The 24,038-nt window shown below is 38.6% G+C and overlaps 3 protein-coding genes across 3 annotated transcripts in view; all 3 read right to left on the bottom strand.

Moving 5' to 3' along the window:
* The window catches only part of LOC134856783 (uncharacterized), a 105,567-nt gene extending 93,738 nt beyond the window's left edge, over nt 1-11,829 (bottom strand). The window contains exon 1 of the mRNA XM_063873058.1: nt 11,383-11,829. The gene's annotated coding sequence lies outside the window, so the exon portion shown is untranslated. The remainder of the gene's footprint in view (nt 1-11,382) is intronic.
* Nucleotides 11,830-19,065: 7,236 nt separating this feature from the next.
* On the bottom strand, nt 19,066-21,015 carry LOC134838681 (uncharacterized). Its single transcript, XM_063854113.1, has 5 exons — nt 20,220-21,015; nt 19,980-20,160; nt 19,659-19,905; nt 19,494-19,598; nt 19,066-19,254 (listed from the first exon to the last, which is right to left on the bottom strand). Exons 1-5 carry the CDS (start codon nt 21,013-21,015, stop codon nt 19,066-19,068), a joined length of 1,518 nt encoding a protein of 505 aa, XP_063710183.1.
* Nucleotides 21,016-21,621: 606 nt separating this feature from the next.
* Nucleotides 21,622-22,410, bottom strand: LOC134838665 (uncharacterized). Its single transcript, XM_063854112.1, has one exon. The coding sequence runs from the start codon at nt 22,408-22,410 to the stop codon at nt 21,622-21,624; it is 789 nt and encodes a 262-aa protein (XP_063710182.1).
* Nucleotides 22,411-24,038: the final 1,628 nt, after the last annotated feature.

Below are 24,038 nucleotides of genomic sequence, written 5' to 3'. Positions count from 1 at the left end.
TAATCAGTTCGCTTTCACACACTACGATCACACAGTCAGACGCTGCATGGAAGACTCGCCTTAGGAAATGGGTCCAGTAATTAACTCACAACTAACAGAAAACTTTTCTTTAAACAGACGATATAAGATGATATAATTGATCACGCATGTAATGATCACGCATTACAAAACACTAAGGCAAATGAATCCTATTTCACCAATTGAGATCTTTTTCAACTCACCGTAACTTATCCCTAAAGAACGCGACGTCAATTGCTCGCATGAAGTTATGCTAATAACACAACTAGCTCATACTCACACTTACTATCGCTTCATTTAACAACCCTTTGTGGAAAGTTTCCCCTCACGAAATCCTCATCAACCCTTTTTACTTATTAACTCAAAATACACTTTCTTCTGCGTTCTTAATTTTACTGACTGTATTAAAACAACTAACCTTGACGTCATCCTCCAGAATTTCGACCCAGTCCACCAAATTTAAGTTTTTCCCCTTCAACAACAACTTCCCCTTTGAAGACTCCCGCCCCATGAATACATCCAACCAGTAGAAAAACTTTTTTAGAAAAAATTCACAAAATGATTTTCCATCACAAACTCTATCAACTCATACAAAATACTCACCATGAATTCACCGCCATTCCTGAAGAAAGTAACATCATTCGCGCAACCGAACTTCTTTGGCCACCCTCAAACAATAAAAACGTCTTTTACATACTTACAAATCCTCTAATGCAAACACCCACTATTGAAACTAACTTCTCAATGAGTTTTTCCTGACTCCAACGCACGATAAGATTACATTTACTTTTACAAGATTAATTATCAATATTTCACTCACCGTTTTTTATATGTGTGTCTTTCCTTTTGAGTTCATCAAAAACTTCTACACAATGATAAACTAAATAAAAAAGAAACTTTTGTAAATTTTTCAAATGATCATGCCAACAATTTGCCGTGAATTCTCGAAATGAAATAACATTTATACGCAGCAGTAAATTAATAATATTATGCAATACAATTTCTACACAAAATAATTTTTTTTAAAAGTGAAGAATTAAGATAAGAACAAACTTTTTTATCAGTGCTTTATTCTGCAAAATCCCCAATTTGTATTTGATCTCGCCTACAGTTCACGCACTTCTTCCCACAACCTCGCGTAACACTCCACTGCGATATTTGCTGAACTTTCAAACGTTTCAAACTTTCCCATAACCCGGTTGGAGAAGAAATAATGGAAGATCGTTTCAAAGAGCCAACACAAGCTTTCTTTTACTAATAGCATGTATAAGAAAATCCCACGGTACACAAACCACAAAAAACTAGATTAAACTCGATGAATATCAAAGTAAAATGTGTTAAGACGAAATGAAACCCTAATAAACTCCAAGATTACACAAACAAAAGACAAACTGTTTTCGAGAAAAGAACACAATCAGCAAAACAAAAGAAAACACAAAATGAAATAAAAGGAAGAAAAGTACACACAAATAAAGACTCTGCTCAAAGAGGCACTCAAAGGTATACTCCACTGGCCTAAATCACCAGAGTTTCGAAGAACATGTGCTCACCATGTACTTAGAAGCCCGAAACCCAGTTTTTTTTAAGACTTTTCAAAATAACTCTTCATAATAACTGAACTAATAAAAACTCTTTCGCGCAACACCGTTCAAAAGGGAAACACCGTTCTTGTGTTGGCCCTTTCCACCGCATTGGACAAATGGTCTTAATGTTAAAATTTGATTCCAGATGAACCCTGCGAATTGTCAAGACCCTCAAAAACATTTCGAAAACCAGAGGCCTATTACCTCATTTGACAGACCAATGAAGGCAAGTACGGGCGCACAATCGAGAACAGACTTGATCGGCTAATACAACGACAGTATGAGATGAGTTTTAAAAATACACTTCTAGTCAGTCTGCAAAGCAAAAGCTGCAAAATATGACGAAATAATTAAAACCGGCAGCCATCTAAATAAAATAGAAACAAATTTTCTGGGAAAAATGTCTTTATTTCGTGTATTGGGTCAACGCATAGTGAGTTAGTAGATTTGAGCATTGAAGTTCCATGAAAAAAAAATCGTTTATAATTGAGTTTCCATGTCAGCATTACGAGGCCAAACTGTGCACTGGATAGGCAGACAATTTTGTGTCTGTATGTTCCTGGATTCCAAAAACTAATCTTACAGCATGTTCCAAAATGTAAGTGGATTCCACTGACAAAACTTCCGTGGATTCCGCGTACATATACCTGTAGCGTAAATTTTGTCGGCACATTTGTTTTGTTGCGGGTTCCGCAACAAGCAAATGTAGCTAGTTGTTTTGGATTCTGTAAGTGGATTCCGAGTTTTGCTAAATACTGAACTTGCATATGGACAATTAAAAGCTAGAGCTGGAATTTTTATCTCTCGCAATGCGGAATTTAAAAGCAAGGATTTAACCATTGTCAACGGAATCCACGAACAGGTCTTAAAACATTGATTACCTTAATCGGTGGATGTCATCTTTAAGTATTTTGGAAGCAAACACAGATTAGTTTCAATATTTGAAGTCATTGAGTTGAGAGTGTATGGAAATACAACACACAGCATATTGCCAAATTAGGCCATTATTTGGGATCGCGTCAATCCCAAATACTGATTTTGGAAGCATAACGCCAAATAATTTCAGTAATTGCAGTCATTGGGTTGAGAGTGTATGGAAACACAACACACAAGATATCACCAAATTAAGTCAGTATTTGGGATTCCATCGATCCCAAAAACTGGTCAGTATTTGGGATCGATGGAATCCCAAAAACTGGAACAATATGGAATAAATATGGAATATGGAGTCATTAGGTTGAGAGTGATTAGAAACCCAACGCATAACAAATCGTCGAATTAGTTCAGTATTTGGTATTCATCGATCCCAAATACTGGTCAGTAATCGGGGTTCCGTTAATTCCAAACACTGATATAGTAAATTCCAATTCTAGTAAAATCAAGTCATGTAATTAAAAGATTTAATTTTTAAACGCTACTAATGTAGTAATTGAGATTGATTTTTCTGGTGACCATCTAGTAAATTAAAGATGTAAATTCAAACGTTATACGGATTCCACTTACAATTTGCGGATTCCAATTACACTTTGCGGATTCCGCTTACAGTTGCGGATTCCGCAACAGCTCAATTTAAATTTACACATGTCTTATTGTTTGTTTGTGGACTCGACAAACTGTTTTCGATTCCGCAAATACGGTTGCGGTTTCCGCAAATTCGTCTTTTGTTGGAGCGATTTTGAGCCAAACAGTGTTTTAAGTATTTGTCTGTGGGATCCATAACAGCATAGAAGATCAAAGAAAAGTAGCAATGATGTGGATTCCGCGACAAATCTGATTCTGTTTTGTTGCGGAATCCGCATACAATGCACAGAATGCACAGTTTGGCCTCGCAATGAGTGTCCACAAAAGTGAAAATAAATCGATTATAATCAATTCAAAATGGATTATAATATTACTAGTTTTCGAGGCAACAAAATTATTTTTTCATCCATTACAATCGATTTTTTTTTTCACTTTTGTGGACACTGACAATAAAAGCAAATTATAATAGATTGTTTTCCACTTTACTGAGATGCGAATTTCCACGCACATAAAGTCTTTTCTACATTTAAAGCTAAAATTGGTTACGTTGGTTACTTCTTCAAATTAATTTTTTTCTGCTTAACCTTGATTTTTTTAAACTTTTTTAAGTTACTCAAAAACTGAATTTTGTTCCTTTCAACAAGTTTGTTACATTTTTAGAAACTTTGGGGGGAGGGTAATTGGAGGTGGACTAGTCCCCTTTTCATTACCCCCAGCGTTTGCCCATTTACAACAACCCCCCTTCTCGGGGGATCAGTGGGAGGGGGGGTGGCTTCAGTTGGGGGATGGGGTGGGTTCAGGTGGAGGGGGGTGTTCAGGTTGGGTTTGTTCAAGTAGAAGGGGGGTGTTCAGGTGGGGGGTTTCAGTGGGGGGGGGGGGGCGGGTTGGGGTTCAATGGGGGGTTTCAGATGGGGGAGGGGTGGTGGTTTCATGTGGGAGTCGGGGATCAGTAGGGGGGCAAAGGGGCAAACGTTAGGGGGGAGACCTTAACGGAATCTTTTTGCAGTTTGAGTTTAGGTTTGGAAATGGATTAGGCCGTTTTGCAAAAGTTTTCGCATAACTCACTTGATAACGGCAGAAATTTTTGCAAAATTTAGCAAGACGCGCGAAACAAAAATGAAGTGGAAAAATCCATTTTAATGTGAATTCTTACTTATTATAAAATCCATTATAATGGATTCCAAATGAATTATAATGATTCTGGTTTTGGCGAGAAAAAATGGATTTAAATCCATCTTTAGTCCAATTTTGTTGTTTGAACATTACATGAGAATCGATTATATTTTCAACATTTTAGACCACGAAAATCCATTATAATCGATTTGTTTTCACTTTTCTTAAATGCGGGAAGAGTTTGCAATTCTACTGTACTCATTACAATTCCACTGCTACAGTTTGCATTTTTCTTCTATGGACGTCAACCAGGGTAGATACCGACTCTTGCAAGAAATTAAATGAGTTTGCGTTTTAATCTAAGAAATGACTTTACCCAAATAGGTTGACCAAATAAATATTCGGGTTAAGTTAGCAGCCTGAGCTTCAATTCATTAAGGCACTATTGTTATTTGCCAAAAAACGAGAAGACTTTTGTTTAATACTGTTGCGAATCTTACCATTCGTCTTATTTCATTTAGTCTTAAAGTATCTTAACTGGTTAATTTAGATTTGACCTTTTTATCTTCATTCTCTCCGACGGAGAGAATGACCGCTCACTGTTTAAAGTTTTAATTTAGAGATTAATTCACTTTTTAAACCTATCTTATTTGTAACTAAGTAGAATTATCCGTAACAAAGAAATATTTTATCATGGCGCAGTCAAACAGCAACGAATCAAACGTGAGAGGTATACCTTCATTTTGGCAAAACCACACAGTGGACTCACCAATTCCTTGGGAAGAGTGGAGCGATCTATTTCAGCTAGCAATAATCGCAAAGGAGAATATCTATATCGAAAATCTCTTGAATCCATCGGAACGATATCACCCACTTCCCCCAACATTGGAAAATCCGCCGGAAAATGAATCCGACGCTCAAAAAACATCTCGCATCGAGAGGAATATTCGAGAACAAAAGAGATTCGATGATGAAGAAACTGCCTCAATAAAGTCAGGAACCAAGAAATTCAACGGCATGAGACTTGAAGAGGCGGACAAAAAACTCAGATCCATGCTCTATTTAGCCCTCGGAAACGAAGGAAAGAAAATAATCGGCCAAAAGTTCACGAGAGTTAAAGTTCTACAAATTTTTTTCAAAGAATTTTGGGAAAATATGTCCGTAGCTTTTGTGAGAAAGACAAACATAACCTCCGAAAGACACAAGCTTTTAAACAGAAAACAGAGGGACAGAGAATCATTAGAACAATTTTGGGGGGCACTTGCAGAAATGGCAAAAAGATGTAACATTCCCACAGGAGAAGATGAATGGATTCGAGATATTTTTATGAATAACATGAAGAACTCGGACATCCAACGAAAACTTCTCACGGAAACCCTACCTCCACTAGAAGCCTTAAATGTAGCCCTGATTAACGAAAAAGGAATAACAAACCACATCAAAAAGACGAGTACTTTTAAATCCAACGGATGTTCTTCCAAAAAATCTTTCAATCATTTTAATGTAAAAAGAGAACCCACACTAAACATCGAAAGAACTAACACATGTATGAAATGCTGCGGAAATTTTACAAAATGACATCTAGCGGTTTGCCCCGCTAAAGATACGACTTGCACGACTTGTAAATATCGAGGACATTTCACTAGACTCTGTAAATCTCGCCGTAAAAATGTAAATATTGTGGATAGTCAAATTGTAAATAATACAGATCATAATTATCCTTCGGAACAACCGGATGTACATATCGACCACGCCAATAGAGAATGCTGTGGAATAATCAACGCATGGTCGGAGTCCGGACAGAGCGATAACGATGATTACTCTGTATTAAACGTAACAACTATCTACGACGATCACGGAAAGAAACTGAAGAAACTACTAAAAATCGGCTTAGGAAATGAAAACCAAGTAATTCTCAATATACAGGTGGATTCAGCAAGCCCTGTAAGCTTACTTAAACAGAATGTGTTTAATGTGAATAGATTTCCAGTGGATAAAGCGACTAAAGAACTCTATTGCTGATTTACGAACAATGCAATAAATATCACTGGAAAGGTAATCGTCCCAATTTTCTCAAATGGATGGTCTCACAAGGAATGCCACTTCTTCTTAACTCAAGGTCATGAAAGAAACATCTTGGGAAACGACAATTTACCAAAGGTTGGAATCGAAGTTTCACAAAAACAACACACAACACTCACCAACAAGAGAGCTTGTAAGTCTATCAATTCAGTTACCTCACTTGACATAGATAATGAAATAGAAATGATTTCCAAAACATTCAAACAATTTTTCCTTCGGATTGGAAAAATAAAAAATCAAACAAAAATAACACACTTTCATGAACCAATAAAGCCACTAAAAGGCAGGAGGGTCCCTTTACATTTACTGGATTCAGTAAAATCAGAATTATACAGACTTAAATCCAAAGGACACATCAAAAAATTAGAAAACTGTGACGAGGACAGATTTATTAGTCCGATAGTTATCACTTGTAAAAAAGACAAATCGATAAAGCTAGCTCTAGATTCAAAATTTATCAACAAACAAATAACAAGAACAAATATCAGATGCCCAATATACACGAATTAGTGGATAACGTAGCGGCTCAAATTTCAAACAATTCCGCCGGAGAAGTATGGTTTACAAATCTAGACCTAAAGAATGCATATATTCAACTCTCGCTAGACAATTTTATTAGCAGCCAATGCAATTTTAGCCTAGTTGACGGAGATATAACAGGCACTTATCAGTTTTTAACCGGTTTTTATGGACTCGGCGATATGCCAAACGAGTTTCAAAGAGTCATGGACTCAACCCTGGGATATATTCCTTTTACAACTTGTTACCTTGACGACATATTAGTCGCTTCCAAAGGAAGCTTTAACGATCACAAGAAAATTGTTTATAAAATTTTATCAACGCTAGATAGTTACAATTTCGCAGTTAAATGGTCGAAATGCAAATTCTTCCAAAAAAAAATCGAATGGCTCGGCTTTAAAACATCGAAATCCGGAATCGCCCCACTATTCGATAAAACCAAGGCAATCAAAGATATTCCAATTCCAAAGAATCTAAAAGAATTAAGATCATTCTTCGGGTCAACTAATCAGTACATTAAATTTGTACCAAATTTAGCATCCCTCGGAAGCCCGCTTAGACCTCTTTTAAACATGAAGTCAATTTTCCTTTGGAATGAAGATCACTCAAAAGCATTCGATAAGATTAAATCAGAAATAGTAAATCTTACTGAAAACACCCACTTCGACGTAAAAAAGCCCACGAGAGTAAAAACCGATGCTTCACATAATGGGTTAGGTGCATCCCTTGAACAACTCCATGAGAACGTTTGGAAAACAGTGTCATTTGCTTCAAGATTTTTAAATCCTCATGAATCCAAATATTCAACAAACGAATTAGAGTTATTAGGAGTTGTATGGGCAGTGGAACATTACAAAAATTATCTCTACGGCTCCCAATTCGAAATTATTACCAACCACAAAGCTCTCCTTTCCGCTTTGTCACCTAATCACGGAAACAAAACGTACCATAGCCGATTGACAAGACGTGTAGATCGTCTTCTAATATTAAATTTTACTATCAAGCATTTAGCGGGAAAAGATATGGGTTTTACCGACTAAATTTCAAGAACTCCTTCGGGTAAAGCAATTCCCCCATCACATTACGACGAAGAATTTGTAGTTGCAACTACCAGAAAAATATATAATGCACTGAATCCTTTGGATAATGAAAATCCATTACGTAATTCAATTAATTCAATTTCGGAAAATTCCCAGTACACGAAATTACAAAATCACGTAATAATTACAGCATTGAATTTCGTCAATTCTTCCATCTCAATCTGCAATCAAAAACACTATAGAACAGAATTTTGTAACTCTAAATGTATTCCCTCGGATTTCTCAAGCACCGATTCTACTAAAATCCTTCTATCAAATTCAGCCTTTATTTATTTTTTAATTCTTAACAGTAGCTTAATTAGTAATCCTTCGGATCTCAAACTTATAAATAGTGTAAATATGTCAAATAACCAAATTGTAGTAAATCCTTCCACTTCCGGGATACAAGTCTCTATTGATTTCCATATTTCCTCAGAGCACAAAAAGTTAGTAACTAAATTTCGAGAAAACTTAAAGTTATCTGAAAGACCTTTGGATTTAGTACATTATTTAATGCAAAGTTGGTTGCTTTATTAACGGCAAATAATGAGATGTTAAATCCAATTGTGATGGCTTTACAGAAAAAAGTACAAAACATCAACGCAAATTCCCGTTACTTACACCAATTTTCGAAAGACCTTCATGAATCCGACGGACTACTATATATGGATGGAAAATTGGTTATTCCGTTTACACTTAGAAACGCCGTTTTAAAAACTTTACATGAATCTCACCCTGGCCAATTCGGTATGAAATACCTGGCACAATATATTTGGTGGCCACATATAAACCGGCAAATTTACTTCCACGGGATTAATTGCACACAATGCACCCAAACCGGTAAGAATATAAAAAGCATCATACCAACTACACAAATTAGCGAACTTCCCGCTTTATTTGAACCTAATGAGGAATTAAACCTTGATTTTGCCGGCTCATTAGATAGCAACTGGGGAAACAATAATTACATCTTAATATGTATAGATCGTTTTTCAAAATTCCCATCAGCAAAAATTACATCTTCAACGTCATCAAACACGGTAATCGAATTCCTTCAAGATTATTTTTATCTCCATGGGATTCCTAACTCTATTCGTGTTGACCACGCATCCTGTTTTACTAGTCAGGATTTTAAATTATTTTGTAATTCTCTTAATATCAAATTAATATTTTGTACAGTTGGGGACCATCGTTCTAATGGTCTTGTAGAAAAACTTGTTCATACTGTAAAAATCAAATTATTAGCAATGTCTTTAGAACAACAAAAACCTACATTACAAACTGCCATTTCGAAAATCATTTGGAATTTACGATCTTCCTTTCAATCAAAAATAAAATGCTCACCGTTCGAAATACACTTTAATAGAAAACCGAACACGATCTGGAAGCAATTGGCATCTAGTAAATTATCCGGTGGATTTTTAGACAAAAGGAAGTCAATCTTAAGCAGAGAAAGAGCCCTTGACTGGAATGCTGACGATCGGATAGAGGACGGATACAAAGACTTTCTTGTACCGAAAAAGAACCAGTCACCATTGGAGAAAGGCTACGACTCAGACCTTCCTACAACGTCAAAACCTTCATCCCGAGTGTCCTTAAACATTCCGTTTAAAGGTAATTTACTACGAAAAACCAACGGTAGTATAAACGGAAATCCCTTCTATAAACAACTAGGTCAGAAAATAATAAACTCAACAAAATCCACGGTTGAACTATCCGACGGAAAAATCATTAGAAAATCGGACATCGCCATCCCAAAGTCTAAATCCTCTACAATCCGTTCATCCAAAGGAAATATCTCTTTTCCCTCTTTTTCTAACAGTGATTTACAAGTAGATCCAAGAAAGACAAACAAACCGAAGACACAACAGACGTGGAAACCAGACACTAAGACAGGACAACACACAGAGTCTTTCACCCCGGTCACCACCAGATCTAGAGGAACGAAACAGTCTACTAAATTAAACAAATCGAAGCGAAACCGAAATAAAGCCCCGACTTCGAACACAGGATACTTAGCAGGTGATGAATCCATGTTCATTCCGTCGGATACGTCGGACATTTGTGATTGGGAATGGATTGCGGGAGGTTTTCCAGGCAGAGAAATGATAAGAAAACGCTTCATTTCAGATAACCTCATTTTTAACGAAGAACCTACCCCATCATTTGATCCTCAAACATATCAAACTATCATAAAATCTGAGATTTTAGACGAACAACTTCAATCTACAGATACAGCGGAATGCCCAATTAGTATAAAGCCAGCACCTCAATCTACCTCACACCCACCTGGCGAATCTTCTACCGCTACAGAGGGCCCAAACACTCCTTCGGATTCAACAAAAGCATTGGAAGGAGAAAATCCGGTGGAATTTCCAGTCTTTGAGATAAAGGACTCCTCTGACGAAAGTGCAACTAGCGAGGAAAGACATCCTAAGGAAATCACTATCACAGGTAACGAATTTAAATTAAGACGTTCAAGCCGAAATGTTGGTCCCCCACAATTCTATGGTAAGCGATATTACATAGATATTATAGACGAGTTCGAAAACCAACCAGGCTCCGCTAATAACCCTATATCTCTGGACGAGGGTGACAGCTCGGGCTCCCCCACACAAACCTTCAGAGAGAATCCCTCGGATAACCAGACCCACATTTGTGACACTCTACCAAAGGACCGTGCACCGGGCCCAGCGTACCCTCCATCTCCCGATCAATTCTCCATCGCCTCTGCTGACGAATCCCTGAGAGATGCGGTGAATAGTTTCGACAACTACATCGACTTAGACAGTGAAATTTTTAACGCTGAGCTAGAAAAATTCATAGAAGGGGACAGCTAAACTCAATCAAAATTTTGAAAACTCGCATTTAGTCATAATAATCGTACTAGTATTTCGTTTCAGCGCAGTTAGAGTTTACCTATTTATAACTAGGGATTATAATCGATTTGTTTTAACTTTTCTTAAATGCGGGAAGAGTTTGCAATTCTACTGTACTCATTACAATTCCACTGCTACAGTTTGCATTTTTCTTCTATGGACGTCAACCAGGGTAGATACCGACTCTTGCAAGAAATTAAATGAATTTGCGTTTTAATCTAAGAAATGACTTTACCCAAATAGGTTGACCAAATAAATATTCGGGTTAAGTTAGCAGCCTGAGCTTCAATTCATTAAGGCACTATTGTTATTTGCCAAAAAACGAGAAGACTTTTGTTTAATACTGTTGCGAATCTTACCATTCGTCTTATTTCATTTAATTAGTCTTAAAGTATCTTAACTGGTTAATTTAGATTTGACCTTGTTATCTTCATTCTCTCCGACGGAGAGAATGACCGCTCACTGTTTAATGTTTTAATTTAGAGATTAATTCACTTTTTAAACATATCTTATTTGTAACTAAGTAGAATTATCCGTAACAAAGAAATATTTTATCAAATACATAAAAAACTCATTAAGCTAACTTACCGAAATTTCAGCTGAATTCCCTGAGTAAAGTAAATAAAGCAAGACGCTGCTGTTGATTAGCCTCTGTTGGCGATGGCCCAGTCTGCAGGCAAGCAAACTGCTCTTAGTTAAGAATAACTGAAAGATGAGTGTTTTGAAAATACGGCTGTCTCGGTTGGAAACAGGCGGTGCGGGCTAATCAACACACCGAAATAAGGTGGTGGGGAAGAGGCCGGATAATGGAAAAGTGAATACAACTGATTTGGGAGCAACAGTATTCCCCATTATAGTAGCATCAGCAGCAGCGGTAGTGGGAAAAAGGGTTTAATCGACTAGAACGAAAAGTAGGGAAGGAAAGGAAAAGGAAACGGCGTCAAAGTCATCAGAACATGGCACAACAGAAAACAGCACAGAGGGAGATTGTATAAAATGCTCCGTGGTAGCAAGAAAAAGAAAAAAAGAGAAATGGCACGAAGGCCGCATTGGAAAGAGAGCATAACGCAGATGCACCTGCTGCCGTTGAAATAAATGAGGTAGAGCAGGCAGGCATAGGCTACTACTACAATAGCATCATACCTACAGCACACGCACGCACACCATCTCCATTCATACAAAGAAGACAACAGGGGAAAAGATAAATCAGTAGAGCTGCATAAAAATCCCAATAGATCATCGCACGTACTGAATTGGTACACATGGGCGGATTTGGGGGGAAGGGGTGGGGGTTTTTTGCTTGGGGTTGGACGCCCTTCCTCCCTTAGTGATTCGACCTTCTCGCCAACCAAAGTGTCCCACCACGGTATTATTTTATGAAATCCATTTCCGGCCGACCAGCCCTTAAATTTTTTTAAAAAACGGCATTTTGACTTGTTTATCCAGAAATTTTCCTGCGCCGCGAAAATTTTGTCAAAATAGGGTCTTTATACTGTTCTGGGAGTGCTCGAAAAACCAATTTGTTCCATCTAAAAAAATTCCGGCAAAATTTTTAATTTTATTTTTTGAAAATACTCACCCCTCGAGAAAATCCTAGATCTGCAAATTCATCTTCATCGCCAGGTGCGGATCTAGGAATTTCTCGAGGGGTAAGAGGGAGCGTAGTTTCGAAAAAATTTTGAAAATTTTGTCGAGCTTTTTTTCAGGTCAACCAAGTTACTTTTCTGAGCTCTCCCAAACGACTATAAAGACCCTAATTTGACACAAAATTCTGCGCCGCAGGCAAATTTGTGAACAAACAGGCCAAAAAAGGCGGTTTTATGCACTTTTTGGAAAACTTCGAAAAAAAGGGGGTTTTTTGACGCGCGCTCCCCCCTCAAAATTAGCATAGATTGGAACGGAAGACGCCTTCAGAAAATTTTTAAGGTCATTCGACTAGGAATGGATATCTCAAAATAGCACGAAGGGGGACCCTTTGGGTCGGCAGTGGGTCGAATCTCTGGTGGGAAGCGTCCGCAACGCCCTCCCCCCTCCCCCTAAATCCGCTACTGATCATCACCATTATAAAAATCCCTCACCCCGAACAGGACCACAAGATCTCCTCGTACCTCATTAAGATTACAAAGATCATCAACAAAAAACGCTACACAAATATGCAATTATTCAGGCCACACAATAGTTGCATATTTGTGTAGCGAACCACAAGAATCTGCACCACAAGAAATAGAATCAACATTTGCAATTGCAAAATTTTAATCAAAGGCTCGCGCTACGGCTCTTACAGGTTATAGAAACATGGGAAAAGTTTTTGAAAAGAAAACACATCGTTCTCAAGTCTCAAACAGAGACAAAAACAGACTAGATCATGTATCAGATTACCAAAGCAATACTGAAAAGTTATTATATCTTAACGCATTTACTACTTTCCTCAGGAGATGCCCGCAACTACTCACACCCTCCCACAAAAGATGAAATTTAGACTATTGAGTTATGTATCTTGTACTGTACTCATAGAGTAATTTCAGATCGGGTACACCGTCTGCTCGTCACGCTTTCTTATTTTCGGCCGGATAGTAGTGGAGGATGGATGGTGGTGTTTTTCTTTAGAGGTTGCGAGCATATTCTTTTTTCTGGTGTGAAAGAAGAGAAGTATCACGGTAGTTTCGGGTGATCGTGTTATGAGTTCTGATCGATTGTGATGAGTGTTGATCTGGTTGATAGGAACATTTCTATTCTCAATCTCGTCTGGGAACGGCATGTAGTTCGACTTCAGATGGAGTGCCTGGTGACTTTGATTTGTACGCATACTTGAACATCGAGATGGCCATTGTTCTGTTGCAATGGGTTTCCTTTGCTGCAATGCCAAGTCGTCCTTTAAATCCATTGAGTGTAGTGATTGTAGGCAGCAAGTCAGGTGGGTTTTGCCATTCCGTAGTTGGAGTGTGATTGGGTTGTCAAGTTCCTTGCTGCTCGTCTTTGTTCTGTATATTATCTATAAATTGCATTGTATTATTTACATATATAAATCTTTGTTAATTTTTTTTGCTTATGATTTTGTATTAGTTTTTATTGCAAAAGCGTTACTATTTACTTCAGTTATTTTTAAGAGCTACTCACACTTGAGTAACTCTCGTCAAAAATAGTGCCGTGGGTGTCACAAAGCGTGGATGTAGCACGGTGGGTGAGGCCGGCTATAGAGCATGCTCAGGACGTCCTCTTCTGGTGGATTAGGCCAGAAGTGAGGGTAAAATTTCATGCTCTCTTTTTCTGTTTTAGTTCAACCTTTCATGCTATTTTTTATTACTAGTGTTTTCTTTTGTTGTCTTAGTTATGTCTTTTTCTTAAAAATCAAATTAATTTTTTTCGGTTTGCCTTTCGTTTTTTTTGTGTTTTAATATTTTGTGTTCACACTTGAAAGTAGTTTTCAAAAGAATAATTTATCTAGTTTTAAGCTGGTGTTAATCCAGTTTGCGTACCGTGGGTTTTCTTTTCTCAGTCATACTGTAAGGTTGTGGTTTATGGTGTTTAGTAAGCTTGCGTTGGTTAGACTGGGTTAGAGGAAAGTTTGAAACGTGTCAAAGCTTGTTAGAGTTGTTATCAGTGAAAGTTGAAACTCAAATTCATTATTGCAAACAATTGTTTGTGGGCAAGCAGTGCAAATTTGGATAGAATTTGTGGGCAAGAGAATAAAAAGAAGCGTGTTTACAAAGGTTAGTACTGCTACCTGCTTTTTATGAACATTTTTTTTTTAATTTACTACTTGAAAACTATGAAGTTTACTGCTTGATTTGGGGCTTGAAATTATTATTTTATTTTCAATTGTATGAATATTTACTGCGTAGAGGAAAAGAATGTATATCCTAATTTCCTGCTTTGTACGGAATAATTTCATTGCTTCAATTATTGGATAGGTTAATAGAAAATTATGAATTGATAAAAAGTTTCTGTTTTTTATTTTGCATTTTGTTTTGTAGATGATTGATGATTGCGCCTATGAAGAAAAAAAAACATTGAATAAGAATGGTTAGTATTGTTTTTAGTAAAATATTGAATTCATATTACCTAATCGTCGGTGAAGAAGCCATGGGGAAAACATCGTGGATGACATCAGATGAGGTTAGTAGTTTAGCTAGCAAACGAATGATTTGTTTAGTTTGCAAAAGTGTCGAAAGCAATTCGAGTGCTTTAATGATGTGGTACTCTTAATTGTTAGGCGATTGTTCATACGGTGTGTTTTGATTAAGGTTATATAGTTTGTGATTATAGCGAGTGTTATATATGAATTCTAGGATTGGGGCTTCAACGGGCTGGAGGAATTCATGAGGTACAATTAGTGGGCGGGATTCATCTACATTTAGGAGTTTGGTTAGTGCACAGAAGATATACATCTCGGTGATGGGATCGTAATTTTGGAGAGTGCCTTGTAAGTTAGTGTCTTTAATACACTAGGTGAAGTTAAGAAAAAATGGTGATGTGTATTTAGAGTTAATATATTGATATCTATGGTGGGGTTGTCGTGCTGGTGTATTGAGAGTGTGATGGTGTTGAATGAGCTTGTAATAACGTGTGTGTTTGTTTAGTTCGTAACATGACTTCATTTGTGTGAAAAGCAGTGCAAATCACGTTCTTTGGGTGTGAGGAATTGAAAGGTTAGTGAAAAGTTGTTAAATTTGTTAAATTTCAAAGTGCTGCTGAGATGACGTTGTCATATTTTTTATTTAAGATGTTGAGAGTGAAGGTGTATGGGGTCTTGAAGAAAAACTTTTCAGTTAGATGGGGGTTAGCAAATGGGTCGTTGTTTAGAAAGATGTCTTCATTAGGTCGAATGATGTTATGATCGTAATAATCGATAGAATAACCATTAGCTTTAGGTGCAGTGAATTATGTTAGTGATTGTCTGTATCATATTTGCGTAAATTGTTTTGAGGTTAGTGCTGTTGTAAGAAGATAGAGTTGGCTGCTTCATACTTCATTATCATAAGGGGTGTTATATAGAGGTAGTGATAGTGGATTAGTAAAGTGGTAATTAGATGCCCATGAAAGTGTAGGGTATAATACATGCTCGTTTACATAATTGGGTTTCTCATCATTGGGGCCTGAATGGAAGTACATATATTGTAAGAAAAAGGGTAGACATATTTGGAGGAATTCTTTGGTATTAGTGTGAAGTGTATGATTAACAAATGATGTGGATGTTCCTGGATTAGATGGGAATGGAGTATTTGGGAACTTTCTTTTAAAGGTTCGGTAAGCGTGGTTTGTACTAGAGGATGGGGTTGATGAGGAATTCGGGTTTTGGGAAGTTGTATAATTTGAAGAGGGGGTTGGGGTTGATGGGTTGGATGATGTTATAGATCGTGACAGTTGGTGAATACTTAGTGTTTGAGGTGTTGTAATTGTTGTTGTAGTGTTAAGAAGTTGTCAAGTTCATGTGATATTTGTGTGTAATCTTGTTCGTTGTTATCGGATGGTTCACTAGTTAGAGGGAATTATATGGGCGTAACAAATGAAATGGGAGAGGGAGGGGAAGGGGGTTCAATTTTGACTTGGGAATGGATAGGTTGAAAGGGAGGTTGGGAAAATGTAGATGGACTGGGTTCAGAGTTGGCAAACTCGTCGGGTGTTTCGATATCGGAGCTGTTGAATTGTGAGATAGTGTTATATACTGTTGTGTTGGAATTAGTATCTGATTCCATGCTGGATGGAGTGTTATGATGAGGTGATAAAGATAAGGTAGAAAGCAAAAAGTGGGATGATGGGGAGGTTGTTCTGGAGGTTGTCTGGTTGGGAATTTGACCGATGGAGGGATCCAACTCCTTGAATTGAGGATGGCCTCAATTTGTGTCAGAACTGTCAGAAACTGATGAAAATGTAGTAGGGACTGTTCAGCAACTGTTCCGAAAAATGTCGTTTTAATGATTTCACTGCCGCTTCCCATAATCCTCCGAAGTGTGGCGCTCTTGGTGTTAAGTGTACCATGAAACTGAGTTTTCGTCGGTCAAGAAGCTGAAGTTTTCTTCAGTTTCTTTGTTCATCATTAGTTTTTGGAATTCAATTTCACATCGGGAGCCAATAAAAGTCGTCGAGTTGTCATTGTAAAAAAGCTTTCTGTAATCATCTTCTGGCGCAAAATCGTTTTACAGCGTCTGAGCAATCGTCCTTTGTGAGAGATTTGACTGTTTGCATGTGAGCTGCTTTAGTTGCAAAGCAAAAAAAAAGAGAGCCATATATAATTAATATCTTCGGCTGCTGCTTTCTTTGATGTAGAAAGTTCCACAAAAATCGAGTCCTGTGATGCTGAAAGTAAAAACTCTACCACTCTCTCGAGCGGCAAGGTTCCCATCTTTGGTTGATCAAGTCAGGCGTCCTGTCGAATGCAAGGCTTGCAATTATGAATTGCTTGTTTAGCCAACGCGAGGCCTCCTGGTTTCCATACCGTTTGTCGAAGCGTGTAGAATGTCATCTGAGGGGCGCTATGAAAAGATTTTTCATGCGCTTCTCTAATAAGCAGTTTGTTGATTGGCGATTTCCTGGTAATGACCAGCGGAAACTTTTTGTCGATATCATATGGTGAATTAGTGAGGCGTCCTTCTACGTGAATTAAGTTTCTCTCATCGTCGAATAAGGGTGAAAGGCTCAGAAGGTTGTTGTTCCTTGAAAACGTTTCCCTTTCCTGGTAAGTTGATTCTCGGGTAGATGATGCTGCTGAATCAAACTGTACAAAGTCGTGAGAGTTTCCCTAACTTCAACGGCTGAAAGTTCTTCAGGCTTAGGCAACTGATGCAGTTCCTGTGAATCGTCACGGTTCCTCTGATTGAACTTCACTAAGTTCTCAAGGTCGTGAGTCGTCAGTTTTGTAGTCAATGTTTTTGCTCACTGAGTTTCTGCTCGATCGAATTGTTGCCTTCGCGCGATTAGCGATTGCTGCGAAACCTGCAGTCCAGTTTCTCCAAAGCAGTTGCTATCCAACTTCGGACCTTTGCCTCCAATTTCCCAAGCTGTACTTTTACCAGAATAACGATCAGTGCCGCTTACAGAATTAACGCTTGTATCCGACTGAGTACCCACACCTGTTCCATCATCTGGTCTTGTCCCCGTACCTTTACTAGCATCCAGTAATAATGCGTTACCACTATTCGTACCTTACCTTTACCAATACCAATACCAATACCAACCAATGCGCAAATACCTGCCCCTGTAGCAATACCTTCCCCGGTTTCCTTATGTTTTTCCATTGAGGTTTTCCGATTACTCTCAGTGCCAAAATCTACCCCTACACCAACACCTGTTATTGTACAATAACCTTCCCGGGCATCATCGCTTTCTTCTGCCTGCAAATCTAACATCTAACCTAGCGCCAATACCATCCCGAGCATTGATATCTCCTCTAGCAGTTGTTGCGTATGCTACGTTTTGAACTGCAGCTTGAAATTCCAGTCTGGGATGAGTTTTGCAGTTTTTGACAAATCTCTTGATGTAGCTTAAGATCCTGACAATTTTCGAAAGCCGTGAAAACCAGGTGGATAGATCAAAGGCTCTGTTCTCTTTTTCCACTGTCACCATTGTAACAGATCTGCGGTCTTCAATTGTTCTGGTTTCTTGTTGTGTCGAGTCCGCTGGGATTGATTCTGCTCTCGGCCAGTTGTCTGATGACTCTGAGAGCCATGTTTGTCCGTTCCACTAAAGTTAATGATATGATAGAGCTGGTGATGGAATTTCCCGAGAGGCACAATCAGAGGGGTTGTCTTTCGTCGGCATAATTTCCATCTCTCGGCTGGTAGAATTTTTGAATGTTTTGCTACTCGATTAGCAACAAAAGTCTTCCACTTGCGAGGAAAATGTCGTAATCACGCAATTATAAATTGTCGGCAAATACAGTTGGCATGATCAACCGCTTGTCGCTGATGGCGGCTAGAGTTGCTTCCACTAGTTTCGATCCGAGAACTGCTGCACAAAGTTCCGAGCATGGAACACAAATGCATTTAATAGGCGCAACTTGTGTTTTTGCGGAAAACATTTTGACGTGTGTGATACCTTTGCTGGTTTCTTGTCGCATATACACAACAAATGCATATGCTGTAGTTGATGCGTCACAGAAAACTTGAACTTGAAGGTTTTTAGTTGTCTGCGGTAGAAGAACTCGGCGAGACAACTTGATGTCTTCCAGTTCGTTAATGTGCTGTCAAAGGCGTCCATAGTAATCCGGTAGTGTGACTGATATCATTTGATCCCACGAAATCTTTTCCATCCACATGAGTTTCATGATTAATTTCAGTTGAATTGTCGTAGGCAGAAGCCATCCAAGGGGGCCATAGTGTCTCGTGACTTCTGAGAGTCTTTGTCTATGTGATCTGGCACTGGGTTCCATTTGATTCCAAGTCTTTTGATGACATACTCGTCACTTTTGAATATCATTTCGTCTGCTGCTTCTCGATAGTGCACTGGTAGTCGTTCTACTAGCTTCGTGTCGTTTGATGTTCATTTGCGAATTTCAAATCCAGCTTTACCAAGTGTATTGATGAATCCGCCCTGTAGTTGAATTGCTGATTCAATATCTGAAGATCCTGATAGAAGTTCGTCTTTGTACATGTCGTTAAGGGTTGCTATCCTTAATGAGTCGTCATCACTTTCTTCAGCAAGCACTTGAAGAGTTCTTATCGAACTCCAAACTAAACTCTGGTCTTTCGGTAGTGCCTAACCTCTGTCGGATTTTGATGTTTCCATAAGATTCGATGATAGTCTCTATCTTCTTCATCCAACTCCACTTGGCGGTACATTTTCGCAATGTCGGCTAAAAGTGACACCTGATGCATTCAAAAGCGAATCAGAATGCTGAAAAGGTCTTTCTGAACTGTAGGTCCAACCATCAGTTTGTCCTTGAGTGATTTTCCAGATGTCGTCTTTGCTGATGCGTCGAAAACCAGTCGAAGTTTTGTTGTCGTGCTTGAATCCTTGAAAACGCAATGATGTGGCATGTAGAAACAGTTATAGTGAGGTCGCACCAACTCGTTGTCTGGAACATCCTCCGCAAGGTCAAGGTTAGTAAACTCGTTGATGAAGTTATTGTACTTCTTGTAGAGCTCGGAGTTCCTTTCCAAACGATAGAGGAAACTAAGTAGTCGTCTGCGAGCCTGCTATAGTGAGTCTCCAAGTAGTCCAACTTTTTCTTTGATTGGCAGTTTTACCACAAATCGTCCATCTGGCCTGCGTTTAGCTGTTGCTTTGAAGTGTTCCTCACATTTAAGCTCATCTGGTGTCCACATTTTTCTTTCTGGAACTTCCTCGATTTCCCAAAAACGTTGTAAATTTCCGTTGCTTTCGTCACTGACAAGAAACGTCTGTTGTAGTGAAGTAAGTCCGTTGCTGCTGTTTTGTTGTCCAATTACAAGCCAGCCAAAACTGAGAGCCGATAAAAAAAATTGAACCTGTCTGTTCCTTGTTTTTATTGTTTCCAATCATCAGATTCTCGTAGTGAGCTGCTCCAATGATCGTGTCAATTTCCTGTGGATCATTGAGTCTGGGATCGGCCAATTGTAATTCCTTCACTTTTTTCCAATTGTCGATGTTGATTTGTCTCGAAGGCAAAATGTTGGTTAGCTTCTGAAGAATTGATGCTGTTATTGAGATTGGTTCATTGTCTGAGGGCCGGATTAGTAGATGAACTTGTCCTTTGATGTCGCAAACTTCGTTTTCTCGAACTCCGCAAATCCTTGTTGTCTGCTTCCGTCTGCGTACCTGTAAATGTTGAGCAGCTGCTTCTGTTATCAGATTGTTCTGTGATGCTGAATCCAGTACTCCTCGAACATGAAATAATTCTCCATTAATCTCGAGTGGAATGATGGCAGTTTGTAGAAAAAATTTGTCCTGAGATTTTTCATGAGTTGCCTCACCGGTAAAATTTTTGTCATCTGTCTTCACCTTTGCTGATGTCTGCTGTGTTGCGTTGTCTGGTTTTTTCACAACATTTTTCTGCTCACAATGATGAAGAGTGTTGTGCTTCTGTCCACCTTCTTTGCATCGAGATCCAGAACAATCCTCACTTTGATGTCCAGGTCGAAAACAGTTGAAGCACAACTGTTTCACTTTGATCAGTTGAGATCTGATTTTAATTGACAGGTTTTTGAAGATGTCGCATCTGTAGATCCGATGGTTTTTTCCACAACATTTGCATTCATCCTTGACTGATGTAGCTAGATTTTCCTGAACCGTCTTTGGTGTCATGTTACTTCCTTTCCTGTCGAGCTGTTAATTACCAATCGATGTCGATCGCAACGATGATATTTCTGAGCTTGGCATCTTTCTTCGAAAAATTTCATGAGCTGATCGTAACGCTGACGTTCTTTTCCTGGTGTAGAAATTTACCAAGCTTTCCGTGTTTCAATGGGAAGTCGTTCTGTCAGAAAGTAAACAAAGAAAAAATCCTGATGATTCATAGATTGTCCATTGTTAAGTAAAGCGAATCGGTGTTTCTCTGTTGTTTCCATGAGAGTTCGTAGATTTTTGGAGTTTTCTGTTGTTAACGAACGCTGTTTGAAGATTTCGTGAAAATGTGATCGCAAAATCAGTTATTTGTTGTATCGGTTCTCCAGAATGACAATGGCGATGTCAAAATTGTCATCTGTAATCGTTATGGAATGTAGTAGTTTGTCCGTGTCTCCAGTCAGAGAAGATTTCAAGTGCTTTAGCTTTTGGCTCTTCGTCAGTCACGTGTTGTCAACCACAGCTCCTTTGAACACGTCGAAGAACGATTTCCATTCCATGTATCCTTTAGAGAAAACAGGCAAAATTGGTTTTAGTAAGTTGACATTCACATCTGTTGATCGACTGTTACTTGTTTTTATTGTTTCCAATCATCAGATTCTCGTAGTGAGCTGCTCCAATGATCGTGTCAATTTCCTGTGGATCATTGAGTCTGGGATCGGCCAATTGTAATTCCTTCACTGTTTTCCAATTGTCGATGTTGATTTGTCTCGAAGGCAAAATGTTGGTTAGCTTCTGAAGAATTGATGCTGTTATTGAGATTGGTTCATTGTCTGAGGGCCTGATGAGTAGATGAACTTGTCCTTTGATGTCGCAAACTTCGTTTTCTCGAACTCCGCAAATCCTTGTTGTCTGCTTCCGTCTGCGTACCTGTAAACGTTGAGCAGCTGCTTCTGTTATCAGATTGTTCTGTGATGCTGAATCCAGTACTCCTCGAACATGAAATAATTCTCCATTAATCTCGAGTGGAATGATGGCAGTTTGTAGAAAAAATTTGTCCTGAGATTTTTCATGAGTTGCCTCACCGGTAAAATTTTTGTCATCTGTCTTCACCTTTGCTGATGTCTGCTGTGTTGCGGTGTCTGGTTTTTTCACAACATTTTTCTGCTCACAATGATGAAGAGTGTTGTGCTTCTGTCCACCTTCTTTGCATCGAGATCCAGAACAATCCTCACTTTGATGTCCAGGTCGAAAACAGTTGAAGCACAACTGTTTCACTTTGATCAGTTGAGATCTGATTTTGATTGACAGGTTTTTGAAGATGTCGCATCTGTAGATCCGATAGTTTTTTCCACAACATTTGCATTCATCCTTGTCTGATGTAGCTAGATTTTCCTGAAGCGTCTTTGGTGTCATGTTACTTCCTTTCCTGTCGAGCTGTTAATTACCAATCGATGTCGATCGCAACGATGATATTTCTGAGCTTGGCATCTTTCTTCGAAAAATTTCATGAGCTGATCGTAACGCTGACGTTCTTTTCCTGGTGTAGAAATTTACCAAGCTTTCCGTGTTTCAATGGAAGTCGTTCTGTCAGAAAGTAAACAAAGAAAAAATCCTGATGATTCATAGATTGTCCATTGTTAAGTAAAGCGAGTCGGTGTTTCTCTGTTGTTTCCATGAGAGTTCGTAGATTTTTGGAGTTTTCTGTTGTTAACGAACGCTGTTTGAAGATTTCGTGAAAATGTGATCGCAAAATCAGTTATTTGTTGTATCGGTTCTCCAGAATGACAATGGCGATGTCAAAATTGTCATCTGTAATCGTTATGGAATGTAGTAGTTTGTCCGTGTCTCCAGTCAGAGAAGATTTCAAGTGCTTTAGCTTTTGGCTCTTCGTCAGTCACGTGTTGTCAACCACAGCTCCTTTGAACACGTCGAAGAACGATTTCCATTCCATGTATCCTTTAGAGAAAACAGGCAAAATTGGTTTTAGTAAGTTGACATTCACATCTGTTGATCGACTGTTACTTGTTTTTATTGTTTCCAATCATCAGATTCTCGTAGTGAGCTGCTCCAATGATCGTGTCAATTTCCTGTGGATCATTGAGTCTGGGATCGGCCAATTGTAATTCCTTCACTGTTTTCCAATTGTCGATGTTGATTTGTCTCGAAGGCAAAATGTTGGTTAGCTTCTGAAGAATTGATGCTGTTATTGAGATTGGTTCATTGTCTGAGGGCCGGATGAGTAGATGAACTTGTCCTTTGATGTCGCAAACTTCGTTTTCTCGAACTCCGCAAATCCTTGTTGTCTGCTTCCGTCTGCGTACCTGTAAACGTTGAGCAGCTGCTTCTGTTATCAGATTGTTCTGTGATGCTGAATCCAGTACTCCTCGAACATGAAATAATTCTCCATTAATCTCGAGTGGAATGATGGCAGTTTGTAGAAAAACTTGTCCTGAGATTTTTCATGAGTTGCCTCACCGGTAAAATTTTTGTCATCTGTCTTCACCTTTGCTGATGTCTGCTGTGTTGCGGTGTCTGGTTTTTTCAGAACATTTTTCTGCTCACAATGATGAAGAGTGTTGTGCTTCTGTCCACCTTCTTTGCATCGAGATCCAGAACAATCCTCACTTTGATGTCCAGGTCGAAAACAGTTGAAGCACAACTGTTTCACTTTGATCAGTTGAGATCTGATTTTGATTGACAGGTTTTTGAAGATGTCGCATCTGTAGATCCGATGGTTTTTTCCACAACATTTGCATTCATCCTTGACTGATGTAGCTAGATTTTCCTGAAGCGTCTTTGGTGTCATGTTACTTCCTTTCCTGTCGAGCTGTTAATTACCAATCGATGTCGATCGCAACGATGATATTTCTGAGCTTGGCATCTTTCTTCGAAAAATTTCATGAGCTGATCGTAACGCTGACGTTCTTTTCCTGGTGTAGAAATTTACCAAGCTTTCCGTGTTTCAATGGGAAGTCGTTCTGTCAGAAAGTAAACAAAGAAAAAATCCTGATGATTCATAGATTGTCCATTGTTAAGTAAAG

Source organism: Symsagittifera roscoffensis, chromosome 1 (assembly GCF_963678635.1).
Source record: "Symsagittifera roscoffensis chromosome 1, txSymRosc1.1, whole genome shotgun sequence".
NCBI lineage: Eukaryota > Metazoa > Xenacoelomorpha > Acoela > Convolutidae > Symsagittifera > Symsagittifera roscoffensis.
The sequence above is the reverse complement of the archived record's forward strand: the minus strand, read 5'-3'. Positions and strand labels throughout refer to the sequence as shown.